General features: G+C 46.2%; 1 protein-coding gene across 1 annotated transcript in view; it reads right to left on the reverse strand.

Annotated features, from left to right (window-relative positions):
• Positions 1-2,180: 2,180 nt before the first annotated feature.
• Positions 2,181-21,497, reverse strand: part of foxo3b (forkhead box O3b) — a 67,169-nt gene continuing 47,852 nt past the window's right edge. The window contains exons 2-3 of the mRNA XM_021600701.2: positions 5,204-6,679; positions 2,181-3,143 (exon numbers count right to left, since the gene is read on the reverse strand). Coding sequence (XP_021456376.1) covers positions 5,237-6,679 — 1,443 coding nt within the window. The 3' untranslated portion in view covers positions 2,181-3,143; positions 5,204-5,236. The remainder of the gene's footprint in view (positions 3,144-5,203; positions 6,680-21,497) is intronic.

Genomic DNA, 21,497 nt, shown 5'->3' on the forward strand with positions numbered 1-21,497 from the left:
AGTTGGTCCCCCTTTGCTGCCACAACAGCCTCCACTCTTCTGGGAAGGCTTTCCACTAGATGTCGGAACATTGCTGCAGAGACTTGCTTCCATTCAGCCACAAAAGCATTAGTGAGGTCGGGCACTGATTTTGGGCGATTAGGCCTGGCTCAGCATTCCAATTCATTCCAGGTGTTCGATGGGGTTGAGGTCAGTGGTCAGTGCAGTTCAGTCAAGTTCTTCCACACCGATCTTGACAAACCATTTCTGTATGGACCTTGCTTTGTGCATGGGGGCATTGGCATGCTAAAACAGGAAAGGGCCTTCCCCAAACCGTTGTTGCTCCTAGACATTTCCACTTTACAATAACAGCACTTACAGTTGACCCGGGGAAGCTCTAGCAGGGCAGAAATTTAACGAACTAACTTGTTGGAAAGGTTGCATCCACTAATGTGAAGGGGTGTTCACATACTTTTGTATATATAGTGTATTTTAGTGGTTATTTATACAGAACATTTGTATAATACCCGTATAAATGGTATTTATATGACAATGTTTTAGGTTGACAATAATTATGTTACACAATTATGCTGCTACAGCCATTCATTCCAATTTAAATCGTTTGGATTTCTCTCTGACCAATATGGCTGCCATTTTCACCCCATTCTGAAACTATGAGGGTTCATCACATATCTCCTTTAGTAATTTCATAGGATCTCTATGGGGTGGGGGCTGTCATGCCGTAAACCTCAGGTAACACTTCTACAGTTGATCATCTACCCAGCCATGCAAACACACTCCTCTGCCTCAACCTCTGGCTGACGGACAAACACACACACGTTTGTTCGTTTGTACACTATTTTACAGGATAGACAGGACGGGGCAACCCTCTGGATAAAGACCCCAGACACAGAAGGGGTACCAGAGGCCCAGATGCTGCTACAAGCATGGTTTCCTGGTTCTCTATCTGGTTCAGCAACAATGGCGTTACTAATATTAGCATAGCATCCACCCCCTTACCCAGCAAGTAATGTTCTGTTCTTTCTTCAACTCTACCTTCCGAGGTATCATAAAAAACCAAGGGTCAAGTACTACATGAGTATATAAGGTCATAGAGTAAGTATATATATGCATTTCACACAGTTCATAATGCATAAATATATACATGCACACAGAGGGGGTGCTGTATGCTCCATGAAGGATAACGAAGGATAACATATCCTCGTGAGACAAAATCAATAAACGAGATCAATAAACGAGTCACACACACAAACACACACTCAGGAGATACAGGAGAGACCTGTTAGGAGCACCAGGCGTGTCTGTGAAGGGTGTGTGTGTGAGGGGTGTGTGTGTGCGCGTGTCATGAGTCCCACATGAGGAGAAAAAACTACAACGACATAAAAACAAACGACCGGACTGAGTGAAGAGTCAGATCCTTCTCCTGATTTCTTTCTTCTCTTCTGCTTGAAAGGTCATACTTCACAGGTTACAAGTTTACAACACAAGCAATAGTTTTTTGCCAACATGTTGTTGTGTGTTCTGCCATGGAGATGGGACCTGGTGTAACGTTGGAACGGGCTAGCTCCCTCTTCCCCCTGAGTGATGGTATATGCATATAATAACACGCCCACAACGAAACAACAAGCAGAGCTAAAACACAAATCCCTGCTCTTATTTTTCGCCAAGTGTGTGTGTGTGTGTGTGCGTGTGTGTGTGTGTGGTGTGTGTGTGTGTGTGTGTGTGTGTGTGTGTGTGTGTGTGTGTGTGTGTGTGTGTGTGTGTGTGTGTGTGTGTGTGTGTGTGTGTGTGTGTGTGTGTGTGTGTGTGTGTGTGTGTGTGTGTGTGTGTGTGTGTGTGTGTGTGTGTGTGTGTGTGTGTGTGTGTGTGTGTGTGTGTGGTGTTGTTGTTGTTGTTTTGGCTGCCAGCATCTCCTACATGTTGTTTCAAGTAATTTGGCAACATACACAGATAGCTTATCATTTCACTCAATAAAAACAAAATGGCTGCCAGAGATGAAGGAGGCTAACTGTACAACCTCCCGGCCTCTCAGTGCCACCCTGCCGTTGCTACGACTACGGCTACAGCTCGGCGGGGTCCGCCGGGCCAGATAGGTAAAATGCACGGCTTACTAGGGCCTGGACTCAAACACTGTTTACATCATAGCACCAGTTATGGCGTGGAAATGTACACAATGCTAGGACATAGGTATTTATTTTGGCTACATATGCTGTACTACAACACGTTGACATACCCCACCCATTAACTAGAAAGAAGGTCTAAACTCCTCCTCCTCCTCGGCTCTTCCTTTAAGTTGAAGCTTCCACTGTACTGTACACAGATCCATGACAGACTTCTTCTTCTTGTTTTTTTTCTATTTTTTACAGTTTTTTTTATATAAGGCATTTTAAAACCGTGACTAATCAATCAACCTCATGTAAAAGAAAAACAACGAAACACCAAAAACCTGAAATGCATGGCATTATTGTTTGACATCATCGGTGTGTGTAACGTGTGTGTGTTGTCGCTATTTTGAGTGCAGAAACTGTCTCATTCCTCTCTTTCATTTCATCAATAGTTTTTTATAAAACAACTGTGGTGCAGAAACAGTGATGATGGTAAAACAGGAATTTAAAAACAAACATTAAACATTTAAAATCACTGAGTGAAAACAGAGGAGGTTTTTCCAACATAACACATCCCAGAAACCACTGTATTAGATTTTACACCACATCACTTTTGTTTATCTTTTGTCATTTTCTTCCAGGAGCTACTTGTACACTACAACCTTGCTTGCCAAATGTCCTTGTTTCCCAAAAACCCTTCAAATAAACAAAACACAGCCCCCCTCGCTCTGTATCTTTACAATAGATTTTGTCCGACTGGTATTTGCTCAAAGGAAGATTGCATAATTCTGAGATGAGTTTGTGGTGATGATTTTAGATTGTTTGTTTGTTTTGCAGGGGTCTTTGAGGATCTGACGGGCACGTCTTGTGAGTCTGTGTACTTCAAATCATTCATGGTCCGTCAGAGTGGGAGAAAAGGTACATTTCTCTAGAGGAGGTCTTGTGTAAACAGAGGGTATTTATTCCATGTTGTGCTGATGGCAGGCTTGGCAAAAAGGATGCTTTGTGTCTGATCTTCTCTTGCTCTACAGTTTGTACCTGGAAAGAGAGAGATACAGGAACTGACATCAGGTCTGAGTGGATGAACTGTATCTGATAATCAGTAGCTGATTCAGTTAAAAACACACCACTCTTTCATAAATTACTGTCTAGTAACGATTAATATGCGTTCCCTATTCACACATTCACACTCCCTCCCTCTCTCTCTCCCTCCCTCTCTGTCTCTCTCTCTCTCCCTCTCTCTCTCTGGCTCTCCCTCTCTCTGGCTCTCTCTCTCTCTATTATCGACATTACTTTGTACTTTTCACTGGCTGTCCCTCAGGTTGTGGCAGGAGGACACATATTTGGCTGCCAAAACTGCACATTTTGGCTTTTTAACTAATAAATATTAGATTTTTTCTTCATCTTTTATAGTTTCAAATTCTTTGTATTGAATTATAATTTTGGGAAATAAATATTCTCTTAGGTCTGAGTATTTGTCAGAGTGTAATAGGAAATGCAGCTCTGTCTCTACCTTGGAGCAGAGTGAGCACAGCCTGTCCTCTCTGGGCAGCCAGGATTGTCTGTGACAACCCGTCTCTATAGCCAGACTGTGCTCACTGAGTCTGTACCTAGTCAATGTTTTCCTCAGTTTTCTATCAGTCACAGTGGTCAGATAGTCTGCCACCATGTACTGTATATTTAGTCCTAGATATGTGTCGTTTTTGGTGTGTTCTAATAGAACTGTGTCCAAATATAATTTATATTTGTCATCCTGATTTACGGACATTTTTTGGAATATCATTATATTGTTTTTTTTTAGGTTAACGGACAGAACCTGTGAAGACGATCTAGGTGCTGCTGTAACCCCTCTTTAGTGGGAGACAGCAGCACCAGGTCATCTGCGTACAGCAGACACTTGATTTCAGTGTTGTGTAGGGTGATACCAGGTGCTGTCGATTCTTCTAATGTTTTTGCCAATTCATTAATGTAGATGTTAAATAGTGTTGGACTTATTGGGCAGCCCTGTTTCACCCGTCCCTGAGAGAAGAAGTCTGTTTGCTTGTCGCCAATTTTAACCGCACATTTTGTTTTTAGTGTACATTGATTTCATAAAATCATGTTTTCCCTACAATACCACTTTCTATTAGTTTATAAAAAAAGACCTTCGTGCCAAATTGAATCAAATGCTTTCCTGAAATCTACAAAACACGAGTAGATTTTGCCTTGGTTTAAAAAAACATTTTTTTACTAGGCAAGTCAGTTAAGAACAAATTCTTATTTTCAATGACGGCCTAGGAACAGTGGGTTAACTGCCTGTTCAGGGGATTTGTACCTTGTCAGCTCGGGGATTTGAACTTGCAACCTTTCAGTTACTAGTCCAACACTCTAACAACTAGGCTACCCTGCCGCCCTGTTTTACTTGTTTATCAATTAGAGTGTGGAGGGTGTAAATGTGGTCTATTGTACAATATTTTTTTCTGCTCAGGACGTTATGTTCGTCAAGGAAATGATGTAGTCCGCTATTTATAATACTGCAGAGAATTTTCCCCAAGTTGCTGTTAACGCAAATTCCTCTGTAATTATTTGGGTAAAATTTTTCTCCATTTTTATTGATTGGTGTGATCAATCCCTGGTTCCAAATACCGGGGAAAATTCCTGCAGTGAGGATAATGTTGAAGAGTTTGAGTATAGCCAATTTGAATTTGTGATCTGTATATTTGATCATTTCATTTAAAATACCATCAGCACCACAGGCATTTTTGGGTCTCTCTGTCTCCCTCTCTCTCTCTCGCTCACCCTCCCTCTCTGTCTCTCGCTCTCCCTCCCTCCCCCCTCTCTGTCTCTCTCTCTCCCTCCCTCTCTGTCTCTCTCCCTCCCTCCCTCTCTGTCTCTCTCTCTCCCTCACTCTCTGTCTCTCTCTCTCCCTCCCTCCCTCTCTGTCTGTCTCTCCATCTCTCTCCATCTCTCTCTCTCTCCCTCTCTCTCCCTCTCTCTCCCTCCCTCTCTCCCTCCCTCTCTCTCTCCCTCCCTCCCTCCCTCCCTCCCTCCCTCCCTCCCTCCCTCCCTCCCTCTGACACTCATAGAAGTCCCAGATGGACAGTGACATGGACACTGACCTGCTCTGCCCCCTCTAGGGTGTGGCCTTTCTTTCAGCCAGGGACCCAGCTCTGGGGTCCCTGCTTGGTGCTGGTAAAGCTGCCCAGGTTGGGTCCGTTCAGGTTGGTCAGGGAGTCAAAGTTAAAGTCCAGGCCATCTGCGTCCATCAGCTCGTTTCTGATGATGGACTCCATGTCACATTCCAGGCTCCCGTTAAACATGTCCAGGTCCAGGTCGGTAGGGAAGCGGTCAGGGCCTAGTGAGCAGATCCCACCGCTTCCACCAACGCTCCCGTTCAGGAAGAGGGACGAGTCAATCTGCATCATGGAGGAGCCGTTTGATCCAAGTCCCAGTGGAGAGTGCAGGAGCTGCTGCTTGGCGTTGGCCAGGCTGTTGGCCTCGTTGTTCAGGCTCGGACCCCCGTTCAGTGTCCTCAGGGAGCCCTGGTTGTGGTTGTGCAGGAGCACCCCCTGCCCTAACGCCGTGGTCCCAAAGGTCATCATGGGGTCGCTGCGAAGAACAAAACCTCGCCTGGAGTTCTGGGAGATAACAGCGGCGGCGCTGGCTTGTGACATCAGTGGGTCAGACTGGGTCATCATGACGTTGCTGTGGCTGTGGCCCTCTGAGCTGAGCAGATCCTGCAGGGTCTGGCTCCCGAAGCGGGAGATGCAGGAGAAGGACGTCTGCTTGTTCTCCTGGATGGTCTGCATGGGGGCGGGCCGCAGGGAGGAGCCCACTGTGAGGGGACCAAAGATGGAGTTACAGTAGCCACCGCCGCCTGCACCATTAGAGGGGGATGGAGTAGAGGGAGAGGTGGTTGGGGAGGAGGAGCCCAGTCCGGCAAGCTTGGAGCCAAAGCTGAGCCCGGAGGATCCTCTCTGGGTGGCTGGTCCAGTTGGGGTGGGGGCGATGTTATCCAGCAGCTCATCCATTAGGTCGTCCGTCAGCCCCTCGTTCAAGTTCATGGTGCCCGCCAGGTCTGCCAGGCGAGGCAGCTCTGTGGGCAGTCCCTTCCCATTGGGCGTGGGGGTGTTCCCAGGCGACAGTGCCTCGCCGGGACTGGAGTAGAGCATGGGCGATAGTGGCGGCTCATCGTCCAGCAGCTCGTCCAGCTCTGGGTTGGCCAGGATGGGTGAGAGGCGCCCACTCAGCGTGCTGGCGTTGGAGTTGGTGCGTGAGCGGAAGTCTGTCCAGGCGTCCAACTCCTCACTGCTCCGTGATGTGGGGCTGCCCGGCCACTTGGAAAGCCCTGAGGGGCTGTCTCCGCCCCCCTCGCCGGCCACCACTGCCTGAAGGGCCGCCTTCTTCTTGGCTGCGCGGCCGCGGGCAGACTTGGTGTACTTGTTGCTGTTGTCCATGGAGACAGCACGGCGCCGGGGGGCCTTCCCGCCCTTCCCTCCCTCCGGGTTTATCATCCACCAGGAACTCTTTCCCGTTCCCTCGTTCTGGACACGGATGAAACGACTGTGGAGGGAGAGGTTGTGCCGGATGGAGTTCTGTCAGAGAGAGGGAGAAGAAAGAGAGAAAGTTTGTTAGAGTCCACTACAGTGCTCAAAATCTTACAATGTTATTAAGCAAACTATGCAAGTCCTCAGCAGAGTCTTCATATTCTTTTCATTCTCATATCAATGATTGTATGAATCATCATCATTAAGTCCAGGCACATTTATTTCTAAACCACCCATTATGTTTGTAGTAGAGCAGAACTATACATTCTTTGGGACTAGTGTTCCTAGAAGACTAGAGTACCAAGCCCATTGCTTTGACTGTTCATTCACTGCTGAATGGACTGCCCCAGATAGCAACACATTAATAACATGCAGCAACAATTAGCATTGAAGTTCCTAGTGTAGTGTAGTGTGTGTGTGTGTGTGTGTGTGTGTGTGTGTGTGTGTGTGTGTGTGTGTGTGTGTGTGTGTGTGTGTGTGTGTGTGTGTGTGTGTGTGTGTGTGTGTGTGTGTGTGTGTGTGTGTGTGTGTGTGTGTGTGTGTGTGTGTGTGTGTGTGTGTGTGAGAGTTAAGATGCGTTAACACAGGAAGCCCAATTCTGATATTTCTTTCACTAATTGGTCAATCAAATCAGCTCTGAAAAAGAGCTCTATCATTAATCACATACACACACAAAGGGACCCCTGTCAAGGCTTTGCGTAACAGGCATGTTTTGAAGTGTGTGTGTGGCAGGGGGATTGTGAGTCATCGCTGGTGTGTATTGATCTGAGACGAGCTCCTTCATGTTCAGAGCAGAGCGGGGAGGCACACAGTAGGGGACCGGACAACACACACACACACACACACACACACACACACACACACACACACACACACACACACACACACACACACACACACACACACACACACACACACACACACACACACACACACACAGGGCAGGCAGGTAGCACTTATTCATCATCAAATACTCAATTGGTTTGTTTATATAACAGGGATGTGCCTGAATAATACCCCAGCATTGTCAGATGAAAACCTGACTAGAGTGCAGCGCAGGGGCTAGAGATTGTCATTATTACAAGTGGGTTGACTTGTTGTGAGGACGCAATGAAATCATTAAGGAAGCAAGAGGGACTTGTCGTGATCATGAGGATAATGAGTTCTAGTTAGAGTATACAGTAGCAGAGGGAAACGTAGTAAAGTTTTACCCAACAATCTGCTGCTCTGATCCAGCAGGTGTTTCTGTATTCACATCAGATCTAATGATGTTTGAAGCTGTTGTTTTCTAACTCCTGATTGGATCTAGAGTGCCATTAACCTCAGCTATGTGATCCTGAGTGGAAAAGTTGGTAAGAATGTGGTGCTAGCAATTCCAGGGTCGTGGGTTCGATTCCTGCTGGAGGCATACTATTGTTTGTTTATTGACGTCTATAGGAACCTCACAGTACAATAGAAAGCAGGTCAGGACTTTCCAGTTATCTCATTACTGGATGTGAGAGATGAAGCTTAGGATTGCATAATGCCCTCAGTCCAATTCAAGGCACTATACTACCATACTACTCCCAGACCACTCACATACATGTCCATCTGGCCACACACACAAGATAACACCCATCTATCTGCAGCCATCTGGATGCTTCAGCTGACATGCTTTCCTATACCACGGCCCGTTTATGGGAGTAAGGAATTACCTCTCTCTCTCTTTCCTATCATCACGAGAGGAAAGAAATCATGATTTTCTTGCCACTCATAAACAAGAAGAAGAACAAACCTTCAGACTGGTCTATTGGTTACATCCTCTGCCCACAGGATGAATGGACATAACTACTTAATGATGTGTGTTATACACAGAGTGATGGCTGTGCATGGCTCCTCCACAAACAGTAGGTTTTCCACCAAACCTGTTTCAACACACATACATCAGTAGGCCATTTAACTGATTATACACAGGGATGCAGCCCTAAAGAACTGAACACATTGAGGTACTGCAATGGATCCATCCCTCGTTACATGTTCCAGTTGCTTTCCAAACATATGTTTTTCTATGTGCCTGAATAATACCCCAGCATTGTCAGATGAAAACCTGACTAGAGTGCAGCGCAGGGGCTAGAGATTGTCATTATTACAAGTGGGTTGACTTGTTGTGAGGACGCAATGAAATCATTAAGGAAGCAAGAGGGACTTGTCGTGATCATGAGGATAATGAGTTCTAGTTAGAGTATACAGTAGCAGAGGGAAACGTAGTAAAGTTTTACCCAACAATCTGCTGCTCTGATCCAGCAGGTGTTTCTGTATTCACATCAGATCTAATGATGTTTGAAGCTGTTGTTTTCTAACTCCTGATTGGATCTAGAGTGCCATTAACCTCAGCTATGTGATCCTGAGTGGAAAAGTTGGTAAGAATGTGGTGCTAGCAATTCCAGGGTCGTGGGTTCGATTCCTGCTGGAGGCATACTATTGTTTGTTTATTGACGTCTATAGGAACCTCACAGTACAATAGAAAGCAGGTCAGGACTTTCCAGTTATCTCATTACTGGATGTGAGAGATGAAGCTTAGGATTGCATAATGCCCTCAGTCCAATTCAAGGCACTATACTACCATACTACTCCCAGACCACTCACATACATGTCCATCTGGCCACACACACAAGATAACACCCATCTATCTGCAGCCATCTGGATGCTTCAGCTGACATGCTTTCCTATACCACGGCCCGTTTATGGGAGTAAGGAATTACCTCTCTCTCTCTTTCCTATCATCACGAGAGGAAAGAAATCATGATTTTCTTGCCACTCATAAACAAGAAGAAGAACAAACCTTCAGACTGGTCTATTGGTTACATCCTCTGCCCACAGGATGAATGGACATAACTACTTAATGATGTGTGTTATACACAGAGTGATGGCTGTGCATGGCTCCTCCACAAACAGTAGGTTTTCCACCAAACCTGTTTCAACACACATACATCAGTAGGCCATTTAACTGATTATACACAGGGATGCAGCCCTAAAGAACTGAACACATTGAGGTACTGCAATGGATCCATCCCTCGTTACATGTTCCAGTTGCTTTCCAAACATATGTTTTTCTATGGTCCTGAGGGAGACTCGCATATCCACAGATATAAAACAACCCAACCAGCTTCTAAAACAAATTCATTTTTATCTGTGTGTTTTATCTCCACCCCAAAACAGAACAGATTCTTGGGTTTGAATCAGAGAGACAAAGCCGTTTGGGTTTTTGTAGGAATCACATTTGATTTCTTTCAACCAGTCTCGTTTTTCCCTTCCTCTGTTACAGTACATTGACAACGTGGATTGGGTTGCTATTCTGTTCGGAGAAGGCTCCATCAGTCAAGCCTTGAGGTTGTGTGTATCTGTGGTTGTGTGTGAGCACAGCAGTGGTATTGGCTGAAGGATAGGCTTCTGTCTTCCGAGCTACACTGAACCTGTGACGTTGAGTGTGTGTGTGTGTGTGTGTGTGTGTGTGTGTGTGTGTGTGTGTGTGTGTGTGTGTGTGTGTGTGTGTGTGTGTGTGTGTGTGTACGTGTGTGTGTGTGTGTGTGTGTGTGTGTGTGTGTGCATGCTTGCCTGCCTTGCTGTATTTACATGCAAATGAGTTCTTGAAAACGTGTTTGTTTACAGAGACATGAATATCAATACAGCATGTGCACACTCTGTGTGTAACGCATGTACATGAAAATGTCTGTGTGTGTGTATATGTGTATGTGTGTGTAGGTCTGTACTATGAGGTAAGATGAGGAGAGATACCAAGGAGACCAGTGTTTACAGTCACCCAGCCAGCCAGTCAGCCACCCAGCCAGTCAGCCAGTCAGTCAGCCACCCAGCCAGTCAGTCACCCAGCCAGTCAGCCACCCAGCCAGCCAGCCACACAGTCAGTCAGCCACCCAGCCAGTCAGCCACCCAGCCACCCAGCCAGTCAGCCACACAGTCAGTCAGTCAGCCAGCCAGTCAGCCACCCAGCCACACAGCCAGTCAGCCACACAGCCAGCCACCCAGCCAGCCAGCCACCCAGCCAGTCAGCCACCCAGCCACCCAGCCAGCCAGTGAGCCACCCAGCCAGTCAGCCACACAGCTAGTCAGCCACCCAGCCACACAGCCACCCAGCCACACAGCTAGTCAGCTACACAGCCAGTCAGCCACCCAGCCAGTCAGCCACCCAGCCACACAGCCAGTCAGCCACACAGCCACACAGCCAGCCAGCCACCCAGCCAGTCAGCCACACAGCCACACAGCCAGTCAGCCACACAGCCAGTCAGCCACACAGCCACACAGCCAGTCAGCCACACAGCCAGTCAGCCACACAGCCACCCAGCCAGTCAGCCACCCAGCCACACAGCCACCCAGCCACACAGCCACCTAGCCAGTCAGCCACCCAGCCAGTCAGCCACACAGCCACCCAGCCAGTCAGCCACACAGCCAGCCATCCAGCCACCCAGCCAGCCAGCCAGCCAGCCAGTCAGCCACCCAGCCAGTCAGCCAGCCAGCCAGTCAGCCACCCAGCCAGTCAGCCACACAGCCAGTCAGCCACACAGCCAGTCAGCCACACAGCCAGTCAGCCACCCAGCCAGTCAGCCACACAGCCACACAGCCAGTCAGCCACCCAGCCAGTCAGCCACCCAGCCAGTCAGCCACCCAGCCAGTCAGCCAGCCAGCCAGTCAGCCACCCAGCCAGTCAGCCACACAGCCAGTCAGCCACACAGCCAGTCAGCCACACAGCCAGTCAGCCACCCAGCCACCCAGCCAGTCAGCCACACAGCCAGTCAGCCACACAGCCAGTCAGCCACCCAGCCACACAGCCAGTCAGCCAACCAGCCAGTCAGCCACCCAGCCACCCAGCCAGTCAGTATCTCCAGAGGCATGACATGGCTGCATTATTACAGCAACTAAAGAACAACAGCACCAGAACATGCACACTCTCACTGTTTGTCAAACTGTCTGTCTCTGTCAAACTGTCTGTTTCTGTCACACTGTCACTGTCTGTCAAACTGTCTGTCTCTGTCACACTGTCAAACTGTCTGTCTCTGTCACACTGTCACTGTCTGTCAAACTGTCTGTCTCTGTCACACTCTCACTATCTGCCAAACTGTCTGTATCTGTCACACTGTCTGTCTCTGACAAACTGTCTGTCTCTGTCAAACTGTCTGTCTCTGTCACACTGTCTGTCTCTGGCAAACTGTCTGTCTCTGTCAAACTGTCTGTCTCTGTCACACTGTCTGTCTCTGTCAAACTGTCTGTCTCTGTCACACTGTCTGTCTCTGTCACACTGTCTGTCTCTGTCAAACTGTCTGTCTCTGTCAAACTGTCTGTCTCTGTCAAACTGTCTGTCTCTGTCACACTGTCTGTCTCTGTCAAACTGTCTGTCTCTGTCACACTGCCTGTCTCACACAAACTGTCCACTCTTCCCTCACTTTCTCCACTCTTCCCTCACTTTCTCCACTCCTCTCACTTTTTCCACTCCTCCCTCGCTTTCTCCACTCTTCCCTCACTTTCTCCACTCCTCCCTCACTTTCTCCACTCCTCTCTAACTTTCTCCACTCCTCCCTCACTTTCTCCACTCTTCCCTCACTTTATCCACTCTTCCCTCATTTTCTCCACTCTCCCCTCACTTTCTCCACTCCTCTCTCACTTTCTCTTCCAACACAGGGATTTTTAAAAGTTTTCTCTATTCCTCTCCCTCTCTTTCCTGTGCCTCTGCTCCTATCCCTCTACCGTTGGGTGAAGTTTGAACACTGGGAGTGATAGGGCATGGATGAGACCAAAGGGACATTTCTGGACCTTACAAACAGTCAGCTAAGCAACCGTTAACAGAGGGTCTAATGTGTAAATGTGTGTGTGTGTCTCTCTGTCTCCCTCTCTCTCTGTCCATCTTTCTCTCTGTCTCTCTCTCTGGCTCTCTCCCAGTCTCTCTCTGTCTCACTCTCTGCTTCTCTCTCTGTCTCTCTCTGTCTCTCTCTCTCTGTCTCTCTCTCTGTCTCTGCAGTCAGCAGCTCTAATACACACATACACACAAACTCAACAAAAAATAAAAGTCCCCTTTTCAGGACCCTGTCTTTCAAATATAATTCCTAAAAATCAAAATAACTTCAAAGATCTTTATTGTAAAGGGTTTAAACACTGTTTCCATGCTTGTTCAATGAACCATAAACAATTAATGAACATGCACCTGTGGAACAGTCGTTAAGACACTAACAGCTTACAGATAGTAGGCAATTAAGGTCACAGTTATGAAAACTTAGGAAACTAAAGAGGCCTTTCTACTGACTCTGAAAAACACAAAAAGAAAGATGCCCCGGGTCCCTGCTCATCTGCGTGAATGTGCCTTAGGCATGCTGCAAGGAGGCATGAGGACTGCAGATATAGCCAGGGCAATAAATTGCAATTTCCGTACTGTGAGACGCCTGACAGCGCTACAGGGAGAGGATGGACAGCTGATCGTCCTTGCAGTGGCAGACCACGTGTAACAACACCAGCACAGGATCGGTACAGGTACAGGATGGCAACAACAACTGCCCAAGTTACACCAGGAACGCACAATCCCTCCATCAGTGCTCAAACTGTCCGCAATAGGCTGAGAGAGGCTGGACTGAGGGCTTGTAAGGCAGATCCTCACCAGACATCACCGGCAACAACGTCGCCTATGGGCACAAACCCACCGTCGCTGGACCAGACAGGACTGGCAAAAAGTGCTCTTCTCTGACAAGTCGCGGTTTTGTCTCACCAGGGGTGATGGTCGGATTCGCGCATATCATCGAAGGAATGAGCGTTACACCGAGGCCTGTACTCTGGAGCGGAATCGATTTGTAGGTGGAGGGTCCGTCATGGTCTGGGGCGGTGTGTCACAGCATCATCGGACTGAGCTTGTTGTCATTGCAGGCAATCTCAACGCTGTACATTAAAGGGAAGACATCCTCCTCCCTCATGTGGTCCACTTCCTGCAGGCTCATCCTGACATGACCCTCCAGAATGACAATGCCACCAGCCATACTGCTCGTTCTGTGCATGATTTCCTGCAAGACAGGAATGTCAGTGTTCTGCCAATGGCCAGCGAAGAGCCCAGATCTCAATCCAATTGAGCACATCTGGGACCTTTTGGATTGGAGGGTGAGTGCTAGGGCCATCTCCCCCAGAAAGGTCTGGGAACTTGCAGGTTCATTGGTGGAAGAGTGGGGTAACATCTCACAGCAAGAACTGGCAAATCTGGTGCAGTCCATGAGGAGGAGATGCACTGCAGTACTTAATGCAGCTGGTGGCCACACCTGATACTGACTGTTACTTTGATTTTGACCCCCCCTTTGTTCAGGGACACATTATTCCATTTCTGTTAGTCACATGTCTGTGGAACTTGTTCAGTTTATGTCTCAGTTGTTGAATCATGTTATGTTCATTCAAATATTTACACATGTTAAGTTTGCTGAAAATAAACGCAGTTGACAGTGAGAGGACGTTTCTTTTTTTACTGAGTTTATGAACTAAACCAAGTACACAAATACACCCCTTCATCCCTACTACTGAGTACACATGTACACACAATGATAACAAACACTCATAGACTTGAACACACACACACACACACAGCTCTCTACAATAGCTCCTCAGTTGTAATATCTTCCCAGGGATAGCTACACTGTTTTCCTCTCCTTCCCCGCCTGCACCGTAGCTAATGTTTAACTGACAGATTCTTGCACTTGTTTTTTTTCCTCTCTCCTCTTCTCCTCTCTGATTCTCCCTCCTTTTCTGCCATGCCCTTTCTGCCGTGCCGTGCCCTCTTTGAGAGAGAGCCTTCCCTATGCCCTTATACCTCACTGTCTCTAGCAAACACACCAGCTGTGTGTGTGTGTGTGTGTGTGTGTGTGTGTGTGTGTGTGTGTGTGTGTGTGTGTGTGTGTGTGTGTGTGTGTGTGTGTGTGTGTGTGTGTGTGTGTGTGTGTGTGTGTGTGGCCACACCAGCTGTGTGTGTGTGTGTGTGTGTGTGTGTGTGTGTGTGTGTGTGTGTGTGTGTGTGTGTGTGGCCACACCAGCTGTGTGTGTGTGTGTGTGTGTGTGTGTGTGTGTGTGTGTGTGTGTGTGTGTGTGTGTGTGTGTGTGTGTGTGTGTGTGTGTGCGTGTGCGTGTGCGTGTGCGTGTGTGTGTGTGTGTGTGTGTGTGTGTGTGTGTGGCCACACCAGCTGCAGCCAGAGTTCTGGAGCACAGAGGACTTTTTGTCCGTCAGCAACATGTGGGAACAATTCTTCACTGTCAGCAACCACGCTAGGAATCCACACACACACACACACACACACACACACACACATGCGCGCGCACACACACAGGAGATCTACATTTTTATTAGGGTTGTGTAGGCGGGAGTTCACAGTTGCATTTGCATTTGTATGTGCTTGTATAGGATGAGAGTGAGAGCTAATCTTTAATTAGAGTTGAAAAAGATAAACAGCGTATACCAGATTGACCAATCAGCCACCACTACAAAACCTCTACCACATATACACCATAGTGGATTACAGGATTAGTACCACAAACCTTCACTGCACTACCAGTACCACACTGGCACACTCTTACCCAACTATCAAGGACCCACAACAGGTTCGTCGTAATACTACCACAGTGCAATACTCTAGTAATACTGAGCTCTATCCACCAATAGGAGTTGGTTCACTGTGTTGCCAGGGTGTTTCATCACCCAGCTAAACCTTATATCACACTGTGTTCTGACAGGATAAACTTGGTCATTTTGGCCTTGTCTGTGGCCTGGAGGAAAGTGATGAGGGGTGTGCTCTGTGTTACACCCTTGTCCTGTCCCAATTCTCTCTGCCCCCCTCCAATATATCTACACCTCTCCTTTCCCCTATTCCAAATATCTCTGCCCCACTCTAATATCTCTACACCTCCCCCATCCCCTGTTCCAAATCTCTCTGCCCCCTCCAATATCTCTCTACTCCAATATCTCTCTGCCCCCCTTCAATATCTCTCTACCCCGATATCTCTCTACTCCAATATCTCTCTACTCCAATATATCTCTACTCCAATATCTCTCTGCCCCCCTTCAATATCTCTCTACCCCAATATCTCTCTACTCCAATATCTCTCTACCCCGATATCTCTCTACTCCAATATCTCTCTACTCCAATATCTCTCTACTCCAATATCTCTCTGCCCCCCTTCAATATCTCTCTACCCCAATATCTCTCTACTCCAATATCTCTCTACTCCAATATCTCTCTACCCCAATATCTCTCTACTCCAATATCTCTCTACTCCAATATCGCTCTACCCCAATATCTCTCTACTCCAATATCTCTCTACTCCAAAATCTCTCTACTCCAATATCTCTCTACTCCAATATCTCTCTACTCCAATATCGCTCTACCCCAATATCTCTCTACTCCAATATCTCTCTACTCCAATATCTCTCTACTCCAATATCGATCTACCCCAATATCTCTCTACTCCAATATCTCTCTACTCCAATATCGCTCTACCCCTCCCCTCCCCTCCAACCACTTTCTATCCCTCGTTCCACCACTCCTCCCCTGCCTTACCGACTCAAGCCAAACCTGACCGATGCCTTCAGCCACAGGGGGCAGTCCTATCTCTTTCCTCTTTGGGGTTATGCAACACACACAGACAGATCTCTTCACACCACGTTCAGCAGGAAGCCTCCGGTTTGAGAGGTGAACTTGTCGGCAGACCGGGCGGGGCCAAAGCTCCCCGCCTTCCAACCTGCTCGGGGTGTACTTTCCCTCCCCTGTGTCACTAGATAGATAGAACAAGTAAACAATGTCTAATCTGAGTCTTATGTCAACATTGACCACTGTCGGGGCAAACACACCTCCTTATGCAATGAGACAGTAATGACTGCTCTATAAGGAGAGAGGGAGATACAGGAGTTCATGACACAGATGCTGGTCCCCTTACGTCTGCAGGCTCACAACAACAATTGAAAGTTTCACCCAACAACAGGTCAACCTAAAAAGTTCTCACTGAACTAAGCCCAAGTCCAGTCACACACACACACACACACACACACACACACACATACACACACACACACACACACACACACACACACACACACACACACACACACACACACACACACACACACACACACACACACACACACACACACACACACTCACACTCTCACACACACACACACACAAACACACACACACACACCAAGGAAGTTGTGCAAAGACAAAAGAGAGAAAGTAAGAAAGAGAACATTTGAAAGAGAGGAGAGATTCATAGATAGAAGGTAGAGAGAAAGAGAAAGAGAGGAGAGATTCACAGATAGAAGGTAGAGAGAAAGAGGGAGAGATTCATAAATAGAAGGTAGAGAGAAAGAGGGAGAGATTCAGATAGAAGGTAGAGAGAAAGAGAAAGAGGGAGAGATTCATAGATAGAAGGTAGAGAGAGGGTAGAAAGAGGGAGATTCATAGATAGAAGGTAGAGAGAGTAGAAAGAGGGAGAGATTCATAGATAGAAGGTAGAGAGAAAGAGAAAGAGGAAGAGACTCATAGATAGAAGGTAGAGAGAAAGAGAAAGAGGGAGAGATTCATAGATAGAAGGTAGAGAGAAAGAGAAAGAGGGAGAGATTCATAGATAGAAGGTAGAGAGAAAGAGAGAGGGAAAGATTCATAGATAGAAGGTAGAGAGAGTAGAAAGAGGGAGAGATTCATAGATTGAAGGTAGAGAGAAAGAGAAAGACGGAGAGACTCATAGATAGAAGGTAGAAAGAGTAGAAAGAGGGAGAGTTTCATAGATAGAAGGTAGGGAGAGGGTAGAAAGAGAGGAGAGACTCATAGAAAGAAGGTAGAGAGAAAGAGAAAGAGGGAGAGACTCATAGATAGAAGGTAGAGAGAGGGTAGAAAGAGGGAGAGATTCATAGATAGAAGGTAGAGAGAGAGTAGAAAGAGGGAGAGACTCATAGATAGAAGGTAGAGAGAGGGAGAGACTCATAGATAGAAGGTAGAAAGAGGGTAGAAAGAGGGAGAGACTCATATATAGAAGGTAGGGAGAGGGTAGAAAGAGAGGAGAGACTCATAGATAGAAGGTAGAGAGAAAGAGAAAGAGGGAGAGACTCATAGATAGGTAGAGAGAGGGTAGAAAGAGGGAGAGACTCATATATAGAAGGTAGGGAGAGGGTAGAAAGAGAGGAGAGACTCGTAGATAGAAGGTAGAGAGAGTAGAAAGAGGGAGAGATTCATAGATAAAAGGTAGGGAGAGGGTAGAAAGAGAGGAGAGACTCATAGATAGAAGGTAGAGAGAGAGTAGAAAGAGGGAGAGATTCATAGATAGAAGGTAGAGAGAGGGAGAGACTCATAGATAGAAGGTAGAAAGAGGGAGAGACTCATATATAGAAGGTAGGGAGAGGGTAGAGAGAGAGGAGAGACTCATAGATAGAAGGTAGAGAGAGTAGAAAGAGGGAGAGATTCATAGATAAAAGGTAGGGAGAGGGTAGAAAGAGAGGAGAGACTCATAGATAGAAGGTAGAGAGAGTAGAAAGAGAGGAGAGACTCATAGATAGAAGGTAGAGAGAGTAGAAAGAGGGAGAGACTCATAGATAGAAGGTAGGGAGAGGGTAGAAAGAGAGGAGAGATTCATATATAGAAGGTAGAGAGAGTAGAAAGAGGGAGAGACTCATAGAAAGAAGGTAGAGAGAGGGTAGAAAGAGGGAGAGATTCATAGATAGAAGGTAGAGAGAAGGTAGAAAGAGGGAGAGATTAATTGATAGAAGGTAGAGAGAGAGTAGAAAGAGGGAGAGATTCATTGATAGAAGGTAGAGAGAGAGTAGAAAGAGGGAGAGATTCATAGATAGAAGGTAGAGAGAGGGAGAGACTCATAGATAGAAGGTAGAAAGAGGGAGAGACTCATAGATAGAAGGTAGAGAGAGGGAGAGACTCATAGATAGAAGGTAGAAATAGGGAGAGACTCATTGATAGAAGGTAGAAAGAGGGAGAGACTCATAGATAGAAGGTAGAGAGAGTAGAAAGAGGGAGAGACTCATAAAAAGAAGGTAGAGAGAGGGTAGAAAGAGGGAGAGATTCATAGATAGAAGGTAGAGAGAAGGTAGAAAGAGGGAGAGATTAATTGATAGAAGGTAGAGAGAGAGTAGAAAGAGGGAGAGATTCATTGATAGAAGGTAGAGAGAGAGTAGAAAGAGGGAGAGATTCATAGATAGAAGGTAGAGAGAGGGAGAGACTCATAGATAGAAGGTAGAAAGAGGGAGAGACTCATAGATAGAAGGTAGAGAGAGGGAGAGACTCATAGATAGAAGGTAGAAATAGGGAGAGACTCATTGATAGAAGGTAGAAAGAGGGAGAGACTCATAGATAGAAGGTAGAGAGAGTAGAAAGAGGGAGAGACTCATAGATAGAAGGTAGAGAGAGTAGAAAGAGGGAGAGATCCCCTCACACTGTGTACAAGACAGTAGTTTTGGAATTGTTAGTTAGATTACTTGTTGGTTATTACTGCATTGTCGGAACTAGAAGCACAAGCATTTCGCTACACTCGCATTAACATCTGCTAACCATGTGTATGTGACAAATACATTTGATTTGATTTGATTTGAGATTCATTGATAGGTAGAGAGAAGGTAGAAAGAGGGAGAGACTCATAGACAGAAGGTAGAAAGAGGGAGAGACTCATTGATAGAAGGTAGAAAGAGGGAGAGACTCATAGATAGAAGGTAGAGAGAGTAGAAAGAGGGAGAGATTCATTGATAGGTAGAGAGAATGTAGAAAGAGGGAGAGACTCATTGATATAAGGTAGAGAGAAGGTAGAAAGAGGGAGAGATTAATTGATATAAGGTAGAGAGAATGTAGAAAGAGGGAGAGACTCATTGATATAAGGTAGAGAGAATGTAGAAAGAGGGAGAGACTCATTGATATAAGGTAGAGAGAAGGTAGAAAGAGGGAGAGAGGGCTAACTGCACGTTTTTATATGAGGTGGTTTAGAAATAAACTCCAGACCAGACGCTGACAGAGAAGAGAGTTAGGACAGAGTTATTCATACTGTGACCCTCCACACACACTACACTCACACACCACTCCCGATTCCAGCTGCCCTGTTCTGGAGAGTGAATAGAACATTCCATTCCATTCAACCAAATGTACTCTTTCCGGCCAGGGCTGGGCGTCTTTCCATTTATCCGTGTGTGTAAACTGGTCACTTTATTCTCTCTCTCTCCTTATAGAGCAGTCATTACTGTCTTATTGCATAAGGAGGTGTGTTTTCCCAGTGGTCAATGTTGACATAAGACTCAGATTAGACATTGCCTCTCTCTCTCTCTCTCTCTCTCTCTCTCCTTATAGAGCAGTCATTACTGTCTTATTGTATAAGGAGGTGTGTTTTCCCAGTGCTCAATGTTGACGTAAGACTCAGATTAGACATTGCCTCTGTCTCTCTCTCTCTCTCTCTCTCTGTCCCTCTCTCTCTCTCTGTCTATCTCTCTCTCTCTGTCTATGTCCCTCTCTCTCTCTGTCTCTCTCTCTCGCTCTATGTCCCTCTCTCTCTCTGTCTCTCTCGCTCTCAATTCAATTTAAAGGCTTTATTGGCATGGGAAACCAAAGCCAAAGCAAGTGAAATAGATAACACCATACGTGAAATAAACAATAGAAAATGTACAGTAAACATGACACTCACAGAAGTTCCAAAATAATAAAGACATTTCAAATGTCATATTATGTCTATACACAGTGTTGTAATGATGTGCAAATAGTTCAAGTACAAAAGCGAAAATAAATAAACTATAGGTTGAATTTACAATGGTGTTTGTTCTTCTGCGTATGTCCCACAGACTCCAGCCACCCTAGTCATAGACTGCTCTCTCTGCTACCACATGGCAAGCGGTACCGGAGCGCCAAGTCTAGGTCCAAAAGGCTTCTCTACCTCCAAGCCATAAGGCTCCTGAACAGCTAATCAAATGGCTACCCAGACCCCTCTTTTACGCTGCTGCTACTCTCTGTTAATTATCTATGCATAGGTCACTTTACCTCTACCTACATGTACTTATTACCTCAATTACCTTGACTAACCGGCACATTGACTCTATAACAGTACCCCCTGTATTTAGCCTCACTATTGTTATTTTACTGCTGCTCTTTAATCATTTGTTACTTTTATTTTCAAATTTTTACTTATCTATTTTTTTACTTAAGACTTATTTTTCTTAAAACTGCATTGTTGGTTAAGGGCTTGTAAGTAAACATTTCACTGTAACAGTTCACTGTTGTATTCGGCGCATGTGACAAATAATATTTGATTTGATTTGATTCGCTGGTTGTCTTTTTCTTGGGGCAACAGGTCACACATCTTGCTGCTGTGATGGCATTTCACCCAATAGATATGGGAGTTTATCAAAATTGGATTCGTTTTTTTAAATTCTTTGTGGATCTGTGTAATCTGAGGGAAATATGTGTCTCTAATATGGTCATACATTGGGCAGGAGGTCAGGAAGTGCAGCTCAGTTTCCACCTCATTTTGTGGGCAGTGAGCACATAGCCTGTCTTCTCTTGAGAGCCAGGTCTGCCTACGGCGGCCTTTCTCAATAGCAAGGCTATGCTCACTAAGTCTGTACATAGTCAAAGCTTTCCTTAAGTTTGGGTCAGTCACAGTGGTCAGGTATTCTGCCGCTGTGTACTCTCTGTTTAGGGCCAAATAACATTCTAGTTTGCTCAGTTTTTTGTTAATTCTTTCCAATGTGTCAAGTAATTATCTTTTTGTTTTGTCATGATTTGGTTGGGTGTAACTGTGTTGCTGTCCAGCCCCAGGACCAGCTTGCTTAGGGGACTATTCTCCAGGTTCATCTCTCTGTAGGTGATGGCTTTGTTATGGGAGG

The sequence above is a fragment of the Oncorhynchus mykiss genome, chromosome 4, assembly GCF_013265735.2.
Source record: "Oncorhynchus mykiss isolate Arlee chromosome 4, USDA_OmykA_1.1, whole genome shotgun sequence".
Lineage (NCBI taxonomy): Eukaryota > Metazoa > Chordata > Actinopteri > Salmoniformes > Salmonidae > Oncorhynchus > Oncorhynchus mykiss.